This window comes from Myotis brandtii, unplaced genomic scaffold (assembly GCF_000412655.1).
Source record: "Myotis brandtii unplaced genomic scaffold, ASM41265v1 scaffold454, whole genome shotgun sequence".
In the NCBI taxonomy this organism is placed as follows: domain Eukaryota; kingdom Metazoa; phylum Chordata; class Mammalia; order Chiroptera; family Vespertilionidae; genus Myotis; species Myotis brandtii.
The window spans coordinates 2,954,312-2,968,668 of NW_005367354.1; the positions used below are offsets into that span (position 1 = coordinate 2,954,312).

The window sequence follows — 14,357 nt, forward strand, 5'->3', positions numbered from 1 at the left end:
TATGTATGAAGAAGTTAGAAAATAAAGAGACCCGTACGTGTTTGTTAGAAACACTTCACCAGAAAAAAGGGGCCTTGAGGTAGGATAAGGAAAGAATAATCTATTTTATGTCTAGCTATATCTCTACTTTATGTATGTAATATAATACATGTTAAAATTAGGGCTAGAGATAGAAGACTATACACTGTGGGGAATAAGTGTGTACATACACATACATATATTTTTAAACATTCATGTATGAGAGTGAACATTTAAGGTGATGAGAACACTTGGAAACGAAACATCTGTGTTGAGAATAGAGGGAGTAAAGATTAAATAGAAAAAAACAGGAGTGAAATTACACAGCAATTACAGAGTAATTCCATTTAAAAGTTCTTTACTTTAAAAAACTTGTTAGAAGGTTGTTAAAATAGTACATTCTCTTAGACTGTTTCCATAAACAATTAACCAATTTTTAGTCAGAAAACTTTTCAGGAAAACACCTACTGCAAAAAATGAGGCATTCCTTATTCAAAGACGAAATTCTATAGTAGACACATAGATAGCACTAGCTAGCTAAAGAATTCTGTTTTAGTTTCCCAACTAGTCCTAACCACCACAGAAATAAATGGCAAAGCTATACAGTAGGCTTTAGTTTTCCATCTCACTATTTAGAATGCCTTCATGAAAATGTCTTATGATCATTATAAACATTTAATTCTGAAACAGTAACAACTGTCAAAATAGTTCCCAAATAAGTATTCAAGTTCTTTAAAACTTTACTTTGTTTTATAATTTATTAACTGGTTATAAGAGACAAAAGAAGAAAAAGACCCAAACTGGCTAGAACAAAGCGTTTGCTGACTTTCTGAGTCAGTGAGAACAGCTACCTCCAAAAGAAGAGGTCCCAAGGACTCCTTTTCTATCACTCCTTGACTACTCGATGAGATGTCCGACTTCTGCACTTCATCATCAGCTGTTGATTTCTCTATAATAAAGAACCAAAAAGTCACAAATCCAAAATGGGCTTATTTCTATAATGACAAGTTTAAGAAGACACAGACTCACCTAATTTCAGGTACAAATAAAAAATATATTCATTATCTAGGCCAGTGATTTTCAACCTTTTTCATCTCATGGCACACATAAACTAATTACTAAAATTCTGCAGCACACCAAATACATTTTTTGCCAAAAAAAAAAAATAGGTATGATTTTGATACATTCACACTGGATGGTTACTATTGTGTTGACTGCTGTCATTTTTTTATTTGGTAATCTAAGGGGGAAGAGGTTAGTACCCCTAACTAGTACTAACAGGTATTGCATGTTTTAAAAATTTTTGTGGCACATTGGTAGAAAATCGCTGACCTAGGCACTTTCACGTTTAGTCTTAATTATACTTGTTTTATAGAAGATAAAATTGAGGGTCACAAAGGTTAAGTAATGCATTCCAAATAATGTAGTAACTAATTAGTGGCACTAGGAGGACTTGAATTCTGACCTACAAAGTCCAGTGTTCCAACAGTGAGAAAAATGGTATAATTCTATAGCCTTTTAAAAAGTCTACACCAAAAAATTTAAGAAATGGATAAATTGTAAAAGAATAATTACTTTTGTCATTTTTTTTTCTTTTCTGATCAATTGCCACTGAAGAGAAAGTGAAGATATGATTTTTCCTTTTGGGAGTCTGCACGAACAACTAACCTTTCACACTCATGTCATGATGATCTGATTGGTAGTAAAACTAACTACTAGAGTGCTTTGAAATTCTTTTGTGTGATGATGTTGAAAAATCCATCCATTATCTTAAAGCAGCATCATACTTAAATAAAAGTTTCCAATCTGGCCGAAACCGGTTTGGCTCAGTGGATAGAGCATCGGCCTTCGGAGTGGGGGGTCCCGGGTTCGATTCCGGTCAAGGGCATGTACCTTGGTTGCGGGCACATCCCCAGTGGGAGATGTGCAGGAGGCAGCTGATCAATGTTTCTCTCTCATCAATGTTTCTAACTCTCTGTCTCTCTCCCTTCCTCTCTGTAAAAAATCAATAAAATATATTAAAAAAAAAAAGTTTCCAATCTGTCAGATGAATTAGTTCACCAAAAGCCAAATATAGTATTATTGAGTATTGCAATCTGTTTTTTTACTTTAAAAAATGCAATGTTTTAAATATTCCAAAAAATACAGAAAATGACATGGCATATATTCACATAGTAACCATTCATTTTTCACTGATGTTAACAGTATTTGCTTCAGGCCTTTCCTTTTAAATTAACACAATGCTGCAAAGTGAAGCTCTGCCACCATTCCTCCTCTTCAGTATTGTGAGGTCACAATAATAATTTCCAAGCATGAGTTAATACTTAAACTACATATGTATGATTTCATGAACACTATATTATTGTTTTGTGGGTGTAAAGTGTGGTTTTGATTGCATTCTCTGATGGCTATGACGTTGAGCAATGTTTTTCATGTGCTTATTGGTCATCTATATGTCTTCTTTGGATCAATGTCTATTTGCCTGCCCATTTTTAATTAGGTTATTTATTTTTATTTTGAATGTTTCATTTTATAGCATTTTGTTCTTGCTTCATGGATAAAATAGTTTTCCTTTTGTCTCTAAGGGACTGTTTGGTTTTAAGTTTTCTTCTGCTCTCTGTGTTGTCTCTGCTTTCTCTGAGTTACTTTTTTCTGTTTGTTCTCTTTTATATTATAGGCTTTCCCCAAGTATTTAGATTTTTATTCAGATTAAAGAGTGGTAAACTGAAGTGCTGACTGGCAGCTGTGTGAAGAGTGGGGGCAAGGAGCTGGTTTTTTTCATGTGGGGATCGTTCGCAACTGTCAGTGTTTATGCGCTGTTCCTTTGGATGCTCAATTTCCCCACGGGAACCCTCCCACCTTCAACTTAGGGACGTGAGCCAGGCTGTCAGGGTTTTGAGTCGACTGAGCAGGGAAGGGGCCATATGCCTCTTGTTGGCTCTCCCCTTCACAGGCTCACCCATACCCGTTTCTGCTGTCTGCTAAATAAGTTGTCACTACTAACCATTTTCCAACTTCTAAAATCTTAAAATCATATCACTTTAATCATTTTAAACATATTTGTTTATAGTCTTTTCACACCGCTTCTATTAATCTGAAATTCTTTTGGGTCTAGTCCTTCTGTTGGTTATGTGTGCTCTTACTCACTATAGGTTATTCCCTCATATATTATATCCGTTTTTAGAATAAAATCCCTCAGAAGCACTCTTTCTTTGGGAATCCCATGTGGCCAGGTGTGGGAGTGTTTCTCCAACGTGTTTTGCTTTTGCTTCTGGTAGGCAGCCCAGGGATTTTCTGGTGTGGGGGTCCCTAATAAACATAGATAGTATATAAATCACAAAAATACATCAGGGTTTTCCCAGAATCCAGGCAGAAAGAGGCTCATTATTCAGATGGAAGGATTCTCCCATCATTGAGTTATTGTCTTTCAACTCTCTGTCAGAGCCTCAGATCTCACACCACTATTTGTGTCCCCTGGCGCTACGCCCTGGTACTGGGTCCCATAACCTCCCAAGACAACCAGTTTCTAATAAGCCACACTTTCTTATAACAAGAAGGCTCTCAGATTTACATTCTAAAATAAAGTGAATCTAAACAAAAATGTTTCTTTAATAAAATTACGAAGTTCAATGCAACTTCTTAATAATAAAAAAATAAAATCACATATTGTCAGTATCTTTAATTACTAAGCCATGTTTTGTTTGTTTTTTGTTAATCCTCATCCAAGGATATTTTTTCCATTGCTTTTTAGAGGGAGTGGAAGGGAAAGGGAGAGACAGAGAGAAACATCGATGTGAGAGAGACACTTCAATTAGTTGCTTCTCACACGCAGCCAAGAATCAAACCTGCAACCCAGGCATGTTGCCTTGACCGGGAATCGAACCTGAGACCCTTCGGTTGCACGCTGATGCTCTAACCACTTAGCAACATCATCCAGGACCACGGGTTGCTTTTTTACCTTGTTCCATCCTTTTCATTAGCTGTATTTGATCGACTGTCTTCTTCAAAATCTTGCATTTGTCTGGTTTTACACTCAAGCTGTCAATGTCACTGATGTTTGCAGACAATAACTCAGCTAGCTCTTCTAAGTATTTATTTTCTTGCTCCCTGCGCCTCTTTTCAGTGCTGTTACACAAAGAAAATTCAGTAAGTGTACATTTCTACCACTACATTTCCTTCTCTGATTGAGTACTTAATGTTTACACATTTAGAGAGATTCCTATTTTTATAAAGAATATAAAACCAGATTCAGAAAACAATTTACTGGTAAATTCACATCTAAAAAACGGATACTACAAAATACCAAAACAGAAGCCAATTCTAGCTAAAATACATAAAGAGAATGACGGCTGTCACAGATGAATTTCCTCAGCAATGTATATTCATTGACTATTTCAATAACAAGGAATACAGATATTAAAAGGAAGCAAACAGTATATATACTACCTGCATTTGTAATTATATTACCTTCTAAATAACGCCTTGAGAGAGAAAATCTGAATTTTCAAATAAATTTGTTATAAATTAAGCAGGGTGTAGACTATAAAGAGTTCAAATAAGTTATAATAAGAAATCTGATAAACTCTTGATTCTTATACTGAATAGACTATAGTTGGTCCTCAGCAAAAAGAAAAAAGTACCCATCTAAGAAGTAAAATAAAAAGGATAATAAATCAATGATTAGAAACTAAGGTATAGAGAACAATGTCTTTAGTATACAACTTTGTTTTAAAAATAGATTCAATTAAAAAATAAAAATACCATCTACTTATAAGGTCTTATAAATTTAATAAAGTCAAACTCAAATTATCTTAAAGCAAAATAATGAGAACAAAAGATAACAGTGGAAACAGCCAGCACTTTACATTCACTCAAATGTGCTGAATGACTGCATTGCTCATTTTTGTTTTCCAGTCTTTACCCCTGGGTTACTTAGCCAAGTCATCAGGCAACTTGCTTTATGTAAGATAAAGAAAATAAAGTATTACTTTGAAATGAATTCTTCTATTATCAATTTAAAAGAATGAGAAAGACTGGTCATAGCAGCTCTTTGTTTTATAAGCAGCAGTCAAAATCATTTGGCTGCATATAAAAATGGTAGGAAAAAAAGGTGAAAAAAGGGAAAGAGCAGTTGTTAAAAAGCTCATAATTGGCAACAATTAAAATGCCATTTATTTTAATTTTAAAAAGACTATAAAGGTGATAGCATTTACATAACAACTTAGTAAGTTGAAAAGAACCAAGTCAAATCATCAAATGTATTTACTTACATAAAACAAAATACCACTAAATGGTACACATCTCAAAACAAAATCAAACTTTAAAACTATATATTCCATTCTGTCTTTGTCTTTTTAATCTTACATTATTAAGGAATTAGTCCCATTTTACTTAGTAAAACTCTTACAACTTCCACTGTTAGTACTTACAGCAAGATTTTGATAAGTTTCACACCAAGGCATTGACAAGTAGGCATGAAAAGAATGAATAACCTACATTTTGATATATACAGGCTTTAGAGAACTCCAGCTGAGCTACCTGATAGTGTTTTGAAGCACATCTGCTTTTTGTATTAGAGAAACTAATTAATATTAGACTTATTAGTATATTCAGTCTATAGTCTGAACTAATCTGTTTAAATCTATGGGTTTACATTTCAACACAAGTAAATTGGATTCACTTGGTGAGGTTTCCAAATTCGTTTTTTACTTTAAATTTTGTGTAAAACTGAAGTGCTTGAAACTACTGTAGGGTAAAAAGAAAGTTGATAGAATGGGCACGGTAGGCAGACAGAGAGGTGACAGAGGAATCAAGAAGCTAAAAGTAATGAAATAATGAAGTGTCTACAAAATGACCTGAAAATGATACTAGGAAAATCACCACAAAATGGAGCAACTAATAAGTGAGGAAAGAAAATGAGAGTAGATATATTAAAATAAAGTCAAAATTGAAGGAGGGGTGGAGATGACAAAAAATTCTACCTTAATGGAAAAGAAGGCTTTCTTTATTACTTTGGGCCACCTACATTTCTCCTCTCACTAACCCACTTCATTTCCATTTATATTGCATACATGCTAGTTAATGCTACTATGAGTTAACTTCTCGTGTATCTTTTTTTCTTCAATTTACTAGTTTTTTCAACAAATGCTCCTATACTCATTATGTGCCAGATAATCATGTACTATATCCAGGAGTAAGTTAGACTTAGCCTCCAATTAGCCAGAAAACAGAAAAGGAGACAGGCCATTATCTTAATATGTTGACAAGACTGTAATACTGGAGAAGGGCATACAGATGGCTCCTAGACCTAGGAATGAGATGTCTAAACCTAGTGGTAGGGAAAGAGTGGTTTCCTGAAAGAAAAAAAACTCAGCTCTTTCAAAGGTATAAAGTGAGAGTGAAAATATCAAGTCAAAGGACCTATAAGTAGTTCAACATGGCTGACCTACAGATGTAAGAACCCAAAAGGGCAAGAGATGAGGTCCTGGCCAGACCACAAGGGCTCTTTCGTGCCATGATAAAAGGCATGATATATTACTTAAAAGTACAAGTTCAAACTTCCTCTGTCATTTACTAGCTATGTAACCCTGGACATGTCACTTAATTTCTCTAAGCTTCAGTTTTCTTATCTGTAAAACAGGGATAATGACATTACCTCCTAGGCTTTTGTGAGGATTAAGACGATGACATATATAAAATACTGGGCAGAGTTCCTGGCATACACTATTAGCTCGATCAATGTTATCTGTTATCATCACTCTGATTATGATTATTTTTTTCAGGGCCAGGGGAAGCCCAGAAGAGTTTAAGAATGATTGGCATGACCAGATTGGTAAGCTTCTTGAAGACAGAAAACATGTGTGTCACACTTCACATATATCCTTATAACATCACCCACATGGTGCCAGTTGAAAAGCAGGCATTTCATAAACACTTGTTGAGTTGAATTGGAAATGTTGAACAAGCAGAAGGCACAGCTACCCACCATTTTAAGATTAGCACTTTAATCCTCATTCTCTTAGAATAGTTAAAGAATGGAAAAGAGGTAACAGGAAGGAGACACAAGACATCTCACCCCAACAAACAATTACTGAGGAACTCTCCTATCCAGGGCGACTATACACAGGGCTGGCCATACCTGAGGTCTACATATGCTCTTCATGATTTACTAAATATAAGCCAAACACTGTGTTAGGAACTAGGGATAAAATGGTGAGCAAATTCAGATAAGTGGTAGGGAAAGACTGGTTTCCTGAAAGGAAAAAAACCCCAGCTCTTTCAAAGGTATAAAGTTAAAGTGAAATTATCAAGTTAAAGGACATATTAGTTTGCAGTGGAAAAGCCAGGGATTCATGAAATAATCACACACACTAGTAAAATCTGAAATTATGAATCAAAGCTATAAAAATATGCGAGAGAGATACATGAATGGTAGACATTTAATGTAATAGTCAAGGAAGAAAGAGAAGGTTTCCTTTGAGGAAGTAATGCCTAAGCTGGCATCGTAGAATGTCTATGTGATGACTACAGGAAATCTAGAGGGAGCAAGCTGGACTAAGGGAGTAGCACTATAAGGGAGCTGAGGAAGGAAGAGAACCTGGTAAGTATGCAGGACTCAAAGAAGGCCAGTAAACTTGGAGTAGATGAAACAAAAGCTTTAAAGTGGCAATGAAAATGATAAAGCAGCTCTGCCAGAAACAGACCAAGAAAAGAGTGTTCCTACCTTGATGCCAGTGTGTCACAAGGAGATCCTTTTCTCTTATGTGAGTCTGGGTTAGCAGGGTCGGATGAACTGTCCCCGAGGCCACTCATGTTGAAAAACTTCACACCTAAAAAGAAAGGACAATAAGAAATCTATCCTAATGAACTTGCCAACCACAGGGGAAGACGGAGCTCCCTTATGTTAGAAAATATCTAAACATTGTAGTTATTGTAATCAATGCATAGATTATTACAGCCAACACAAAGACACCTACATCTATACAAAACCACAGTAATCACCAGCTACTTAGTGTTCCTAAACTTTTTTCTGTATCTGTAAAATAGAATTAATAATCCTTTGTGAAATCATAGAGATCTATTAGGATAAAAATATTGTTAGAATAAAAGAGATACTGAGATTTTTTTCAACACTTATATGTAACTGTAAAAACTCAATGTATAAGTGAGAGTCAGAGAAATTATTTTTATATTTATTTTAATTTTTAACTTTGAAAAATAGTTTTATTAATTTTAGAGAGGAAGGGAGAGGGAGAGAGAAATAGAAACATCAATGATGAGAGAGAATCATTGCCTCCTGCATGCCCCACACTGGGGATTAAGCCTGCAACCTAGGCATGTGTCCTGACCAGGATTCAAACCCTAACCTCCTGGTTCATAGGTTGATGCTCAACCACTGAGCCATGAAGCCAGGTTGAAATCAATAAAAACATATTTTTTTAAAAATGTTGAAAGACCCAACATGGTTTTATTAGCATCAATTCTGAAACCCCAACATTAAACAATATCCAGCTAAGTAACACATTACTGTAATTAAGACTACTACCTTCTTTTCTGATTAAGATCCATAGAAAGCTCTGACCAGTTTGGCTCAGTGGATAGAGGGTTGGCCCAAGGACCGAAGGGTCATGGGTTCAATTCCCAGTAAAGGGCATGTACCTCTCTCTCTCCCTCCCTCCCTCCCTACCACCTCCTTTCCACTCTTTCTCTAAAGATCAATGGGAAAAATACCCTCAGGTGAGGATTAAAAAGAAAAGATCCATAGAAATATAAATGAGGTTAACCAAATATCACAAAGCAAAGAAGCCACTTAATTTGATTTTCACACAGAAATGAAATGTAAATATTTTAAAATTTATTAATACAAAAAATTAAATTATGCAATAAATATATAATAATGAAAAAGCGTCAACTCTAAACTTTTCAACAAAAGTAGAAATAGAACAGTGAAGAAAATAATGAACAGGGAATAAAATGGAAGATAAGACTTCAGAGTTTGCTAAAATCTAAAAGAAAAGAGTTAGCCCAGCCAGTGTGGCTAAGTGGTTGAGCATCAACCCATGAACCAGGAGGTCACGGTTCGATTCCTGGTCAAGGCATATGCCTGGCTTGTGGGCTTGATTCTCAATGGGAGGCATGCAGGAGGCAGCCAATTGATGTTTCTCTCTCTCTCCCCCTCTCTCTTCCTCTCTCTGAAATCAATAAAAACATTATTTTTTTAAAAAAAGAGTTAGCTAACTCCTACTTCATGTTCAGAGGCCACTTTCCTTACCTGTCCATCTTCTCCACTTTCAAAGGCATTAGTATATCCATCTGAGAATTTACTCATCTGGAATTCTACTGGCTCTCAAAATACTCCTGGACATGTATTTCTTACTATAGTGTGCTATAAATTACAATTCTCTTGTTTCTCTTCTCTTCTAGATTGCAAACGCAAAGCCAATTACTAGATCTTTTTACTGTATATCCAATATCTAACATAATGCCTAAAAGATACAGATGCTAAGATGGATGATGAATTTTAAGTGATTAAGTTATGTCACTAATACAACATTTAAAACTTTTAAAGGATATTTAAGATTTTTTTATGGTTAAATCTTTTCTGGAATCTTTCATAATGCTCTATAAATTCTTCCTACAATTGAAATCCTTGTTCCCCTGTTTCCAATGGGGGGAAAAAACACCACACCCTGACCTTCCTGGTCTAGAAATTAGAGAAAAACTCTTCTAATTTTGAAAAAGTAAATAACTACTATTTTGCAGAAACTGCCTACTATATTTCATAGTTCTATGGAGACACAAAGACCTGTTACAGTTGTGCTTACAACTGTAAACATAAATAATATAATCTCATAGACTGGATAATTTTGAGCAACAAATAAATCTGGATTTAAAAGGAGATTCTCCATACTGAACTACCTTCAGACTACTGGCTATTGATATTTGCTAAAATTATCTAAGATTCTGGGACTCAGGAGACATCAGACAACAATTCAAGAGCAGCCAGACAGGCCGGCCACCAAAATTAATAGCCAATAGTAAGAAGGTGGGAGAGAGTCACCAACAATTTGCTGATGATTCTGGTATAAACTGCTTTCTATTTACAAAACAACAAACAGATAGTGGAATGCAAAACCTCCGATGAGTGGAAACTATTATAGCTGTTCTTTTTGTGGAATGGTTTTATATTTGGCAGTTAGGGTCCTTAAATAAGGTTCATTAAGAAATGTTGGTTTCAGGAAACCAATTTGCATATCACCTTTTAAAAAGAGGTAAGGTTTCTAAGTAAAAGTACCCTCTTGATTTAAAAAGGCTTGCTAAATTATACCCAATCTCATGCAATCTCCAGAGAGCAGTTTTAGGAACTAGAAACCACATCTATCTCGGTTCAAATGGACCAGACTAAACCAAATAGGGGAGGCTGAAGAAATAGGTCAGTGCTTTGTATTTCAGTTGATTTATACATTTCCACATGAGAAATTTGTTATTCATCTCCCAGATTCAGCTAAGAAAAATATAATTTGAAAAATAAGTAACAGTTAATAAACAACTCTAATAATTGGTCACTTTGACAGATGAATTTTTTAAAAAAAGAAAATGTTTCTCAAGGGCCCAGTGTCGCAATGGGTAACACAGACTATGGTTGACAAATTTTTCTCAAACAAGAGTTTCAGACACCTGCAGTTCTCTGAAAGAAGTTTTCAATTTTCTCTTTTCATTTAAATGACAATTGAAATCTTTCTCTTGTTAAGAAAGGATGGGGACTTCAACAATTTTATTGTCCTTTTTTATGGTTAAATTTCCATTGTTTGATATACCACATTTTGTTTAGGTAATCATCAGTGAATGGTCATTTAAGTTTTTCCATTTGGGGGCTATTTATCAATAATACTGTTGTAAACACTTAAATGCAAATTTTTTGTGTGAACATGTTTTCAATTCTCTTAAATATATACTTAGGAGTGGAACTACTAGCCAGGGGTGGGCAAACTTTTTGACTTGAGGGCCACAATGGGTTCTTAAACTGGACCGGAGGGCCGGAACAAAAGCATGGATGGAGTGTTTGTGTGAACTAATATAAATTCAAAGTAAACATCATTACATAAAAGGGTACGGTCTTTTTTTTTTTTTTTTAGTTTTATTCACTTCAAACAGGCCGGATCCGGCCGGCGGGCCGTAGTTTGCCCACGGCTGTACTAGGCCATACTATAACTCTCTTAACTTTTTGAGAAACTGCCAAACTGTCTCCCATAATGGTTGTACCATCTTAAATTCCCACCAGCAATGTACAAGCATGCCAATTTCTCCACCTCACCAAAAGTTACTTTCAGTTTTGCAATTTTATTTTTATTATAGCTATCCTAGTGGGTGTGAAATGATATCTTTACACTTCCCTAATCACTAATGACATTGGTCACTTGCATATCTTTTGTGGAGAAATATCTATTCAAGTCTCTTGCCTATTTTTTTAAAAATTGGGTTACTTGTCTCTTTATTGTTGAGTCATAAAAGTTTTTTATATTTGGGTACTAAACCTCTATTAGATATATGATTTGCAAATATTTACTTTCATTCTGTGGTTTATCTTTTCACTTTCTTTAGAGTGTCTTTTGATAAAAGTTTTTAATTTTGATGAACTCCAACATCTTCCAACTTTTCTTCTTTGTTTAATCAGTACAATGCCTGGACTTCCTTAAAGACAGTTTCTATTAATTGCTATTTTTCCATGATTTTGGTTTCCTTGCATGCCTAATTTCATGTTAAAACAGATATTTTTGGGCTAATGACTGAACAAGGATTTCCTTAAACATCTGGAAACAAAAATTCTCTCAGAATCCACAAAGCAAGGGACCAAAATTCAGATGGTGGCTATCCCTAGCCCCTGCCCCCATAAACTTCTGCCAATACCTCAACCATTATGGTCAGAAATAGAAAGCAAAGGCAAAGAAATTGATTTAAAGCAATGAATTCTTAAAAATGAAGGCATCATTTTATTTCATCGATTTTATAAAATATCAAATTTTTCTTAATGTTTTCTATAAAAGAAAATCCTGTGCAAAGTCTTTTAAATTTATTATGCTAATAAAGACATTATGAAGGGTTGGATAACTTAACTTCTAAAAGTATGTAATGTTTAAAACAATGTACTTGCCCTAACTGGTTTGGCTCAGTGGATAGAGCATCAGCCTGTGGACTGAAAGGTCCCAGGTTCGATTCTGGTCAAGAGCATGTACCTTGGTTGCAGGCACATTTCCAGTAGGAGGTGTGCAGGAGGCAGCTGATCAATGTTTCTCTCTCATCGATGTTTCTAACTCTCTATCCCTCTCCCTTCCTCTCTGTAAAAAAATCAATAAAATATATAAAAAAAAACAAAAAAAACCACAATGTACTTAATAAATTTATGTTTATTATTAAAACTTATTCTACAGATTAACAAATAAGCTTTCTTAGCTGGTTTGGCTCAGTGAGAGTGTCGGCCTGAGAACTCAAGGGTCCCGAGTTCGATTCAGGTCAAGAGCACTTGCTTGGGTTGCAGGCTCAATCCCCAGTAGAGGGCATGCAGGGGGTGGCCAATCAATGAGTCTCTCTCATCATTGATGTTTCTCTCTCTCTCTCTCTCTCTCTCCCTTCCTCTCTGAAATCAATAAAAATATATATATATTTTTAAAAAGAAATAAGCTTTTTTTCTATGTACTATTTTTTTTCTAAATGGAAAGAGAATAATTTTGGAAACTGTAAAAGTTTACTTTTGGTTTCCTATTAAATATACAGGATGAAGAAAAAATCATATCAGTTTTTTAAAGTTAACATTTTAAATTCCTCACATTAATTTTATTTAAAAAATAACTTTTTAAAGATAAAAAAATATGCATTTGCCTTGGTAAAATACTCCTACTGGTATTACTTTGTTACTGTGGAAAAACAGCATACAACATACATATTTGTGAAACATACCTTCAACATTTTCTTATAAATCTATGAATCTCATTGAATGATTACAGTTCTCTTAAATAACATTGTGTAATTATTCATACACTAGTGGCCCGGTACACAGATTCGTGCACACTGAGGGGAAATTAATTAGAAGAAATATTTTAATATCGCTTTTCGCCCTTTCTCTATAATAGAAGTATCAACCAAATTCACGATCAACAATGACAGAACGAAACAGACGCATGTGATTGGTGCCAGCGAGAGCTTTATATGTATCGGGCATACGCAAGTCAACTTAGCCTTTTATACATATAGAATAAACTTGCTTAATTAGACCTGCTTTCTGATGTAGCTAAACTTTTTCCAGCCCAGTGAAGTACCCCAACTTCTCTTTTAGGTAATTGTCAGCAACACAGCAGTAAATGTCAACATGGAGCAGATTATTATTGTAGATCACTTAGGGAGAATAAAGGGTGAAATATTTAACTGCAGCAGTGTTTGACTATATTCTGCTCAGTGAGAAAACCTTAAGTCATTTTTAAAAAATATATTTTTTATTAATTTCATAGAGGAAGGGAGAGGGAGAGAGAGATAGAAACATCAATGATGAGAGAGAATCATTGCCTGGCTGCCTCCTGCACGCCCCTACTGGGGATCGAGCCCACAACTCGGGCATGTGCCCTTGACTGGAATCGCCCCTTTGGTCCACAGGCCAAGGCTCTATCCACTGAGCCAAACCAGCTAGGGCTGAAGTCATTTTCAAGGTCCACCATTTCTTACTTCTTTTCAGTCGGGTCAAGTTTCTAAGCTTTCTAAATCTCCATTGTCCAGCTAAGGAAAAGAAAACAGGATTCCACCGAGTCTCCTATCTACCTACTCCAGGACTTCTGTGAGGATCAAATGAGATGAGGCACGGGAAAATGCTTCACAGACATCTGGTTAAAGTGTAAAATGTTTCCATCTGGCTATAAAGCAAGTTGTGTTCCTGGGGTGAAAAACTCCAAGGAGGCTAGTCGCTAGAAAAATGAAGCCGGGCATTGCTACGTGATGTCATTACACGGTACCCGCAGCAACCGTTTCCAGGCTGGGCTGGGCTGTGGACCGCCTTTTGTACCATGGGATCTCAGCAGTGTTGGCTGTGATTTGGTGGGCTGTCACTCTGGGGTGGTGGCGGGGCCTGCGTCCCACTTGGGGGAAGCCGAGTGTTGCTTTGTGGGCACCAAGTCAGTGATGCCATTTCTCTGTAAATGGCCAGTGAGCGTCATGGCAGCTCCTGTGTTGACCATCTGCCCCCTGGTGGTCAGTGCATGTCACAGTGACCGGTCAGAGGGTCGGATACTTAGCATATTAGCCTTTTATATATATACTAGTGGCCCGGTGCACAAAAATTTGTGCACTCGGGGGGG

At 35.8% G+C, this 14,357-nt stretch overlaps 1 protein-coding gene across 3 annotated transcripts in view; it reads right to left on the bottom strand.

The window, feature by feature from the left end:
• NCOA1 (nuclear receptor coactivator 1) overlaps positions 1 to 14,357 on the bottom strand; it is a 129,920-nt gene that overhangs the window by 66,694 nt on the left and 48,869 nt on the right. For all 3 annotated transcript variants that reach the window (XM_014546674.1, XM_005874913.2, XM_014546673.1), the window contains 3 exons: positions 7,742 to 7,847; positions 3,977 to 4,143; positions 870 to 967 (listed from right to left, as the gene is read on the bottom strand). In XM_014546674.1, the coding sequence (XP_014402160.1) occupies positions 870 to 967; positions 3,977 to 4,143; positions 7,742 to 7,830 (354 nt within the window). In that variant the 5' untranslated portion in view covers positions 7,831 to 7,847. The remainder of the gene's footprint in view (positions 1 to 869; positions 968 to 3,976; positions 4,144 to 7,741; positions 7,848 to 14,357) is intronic.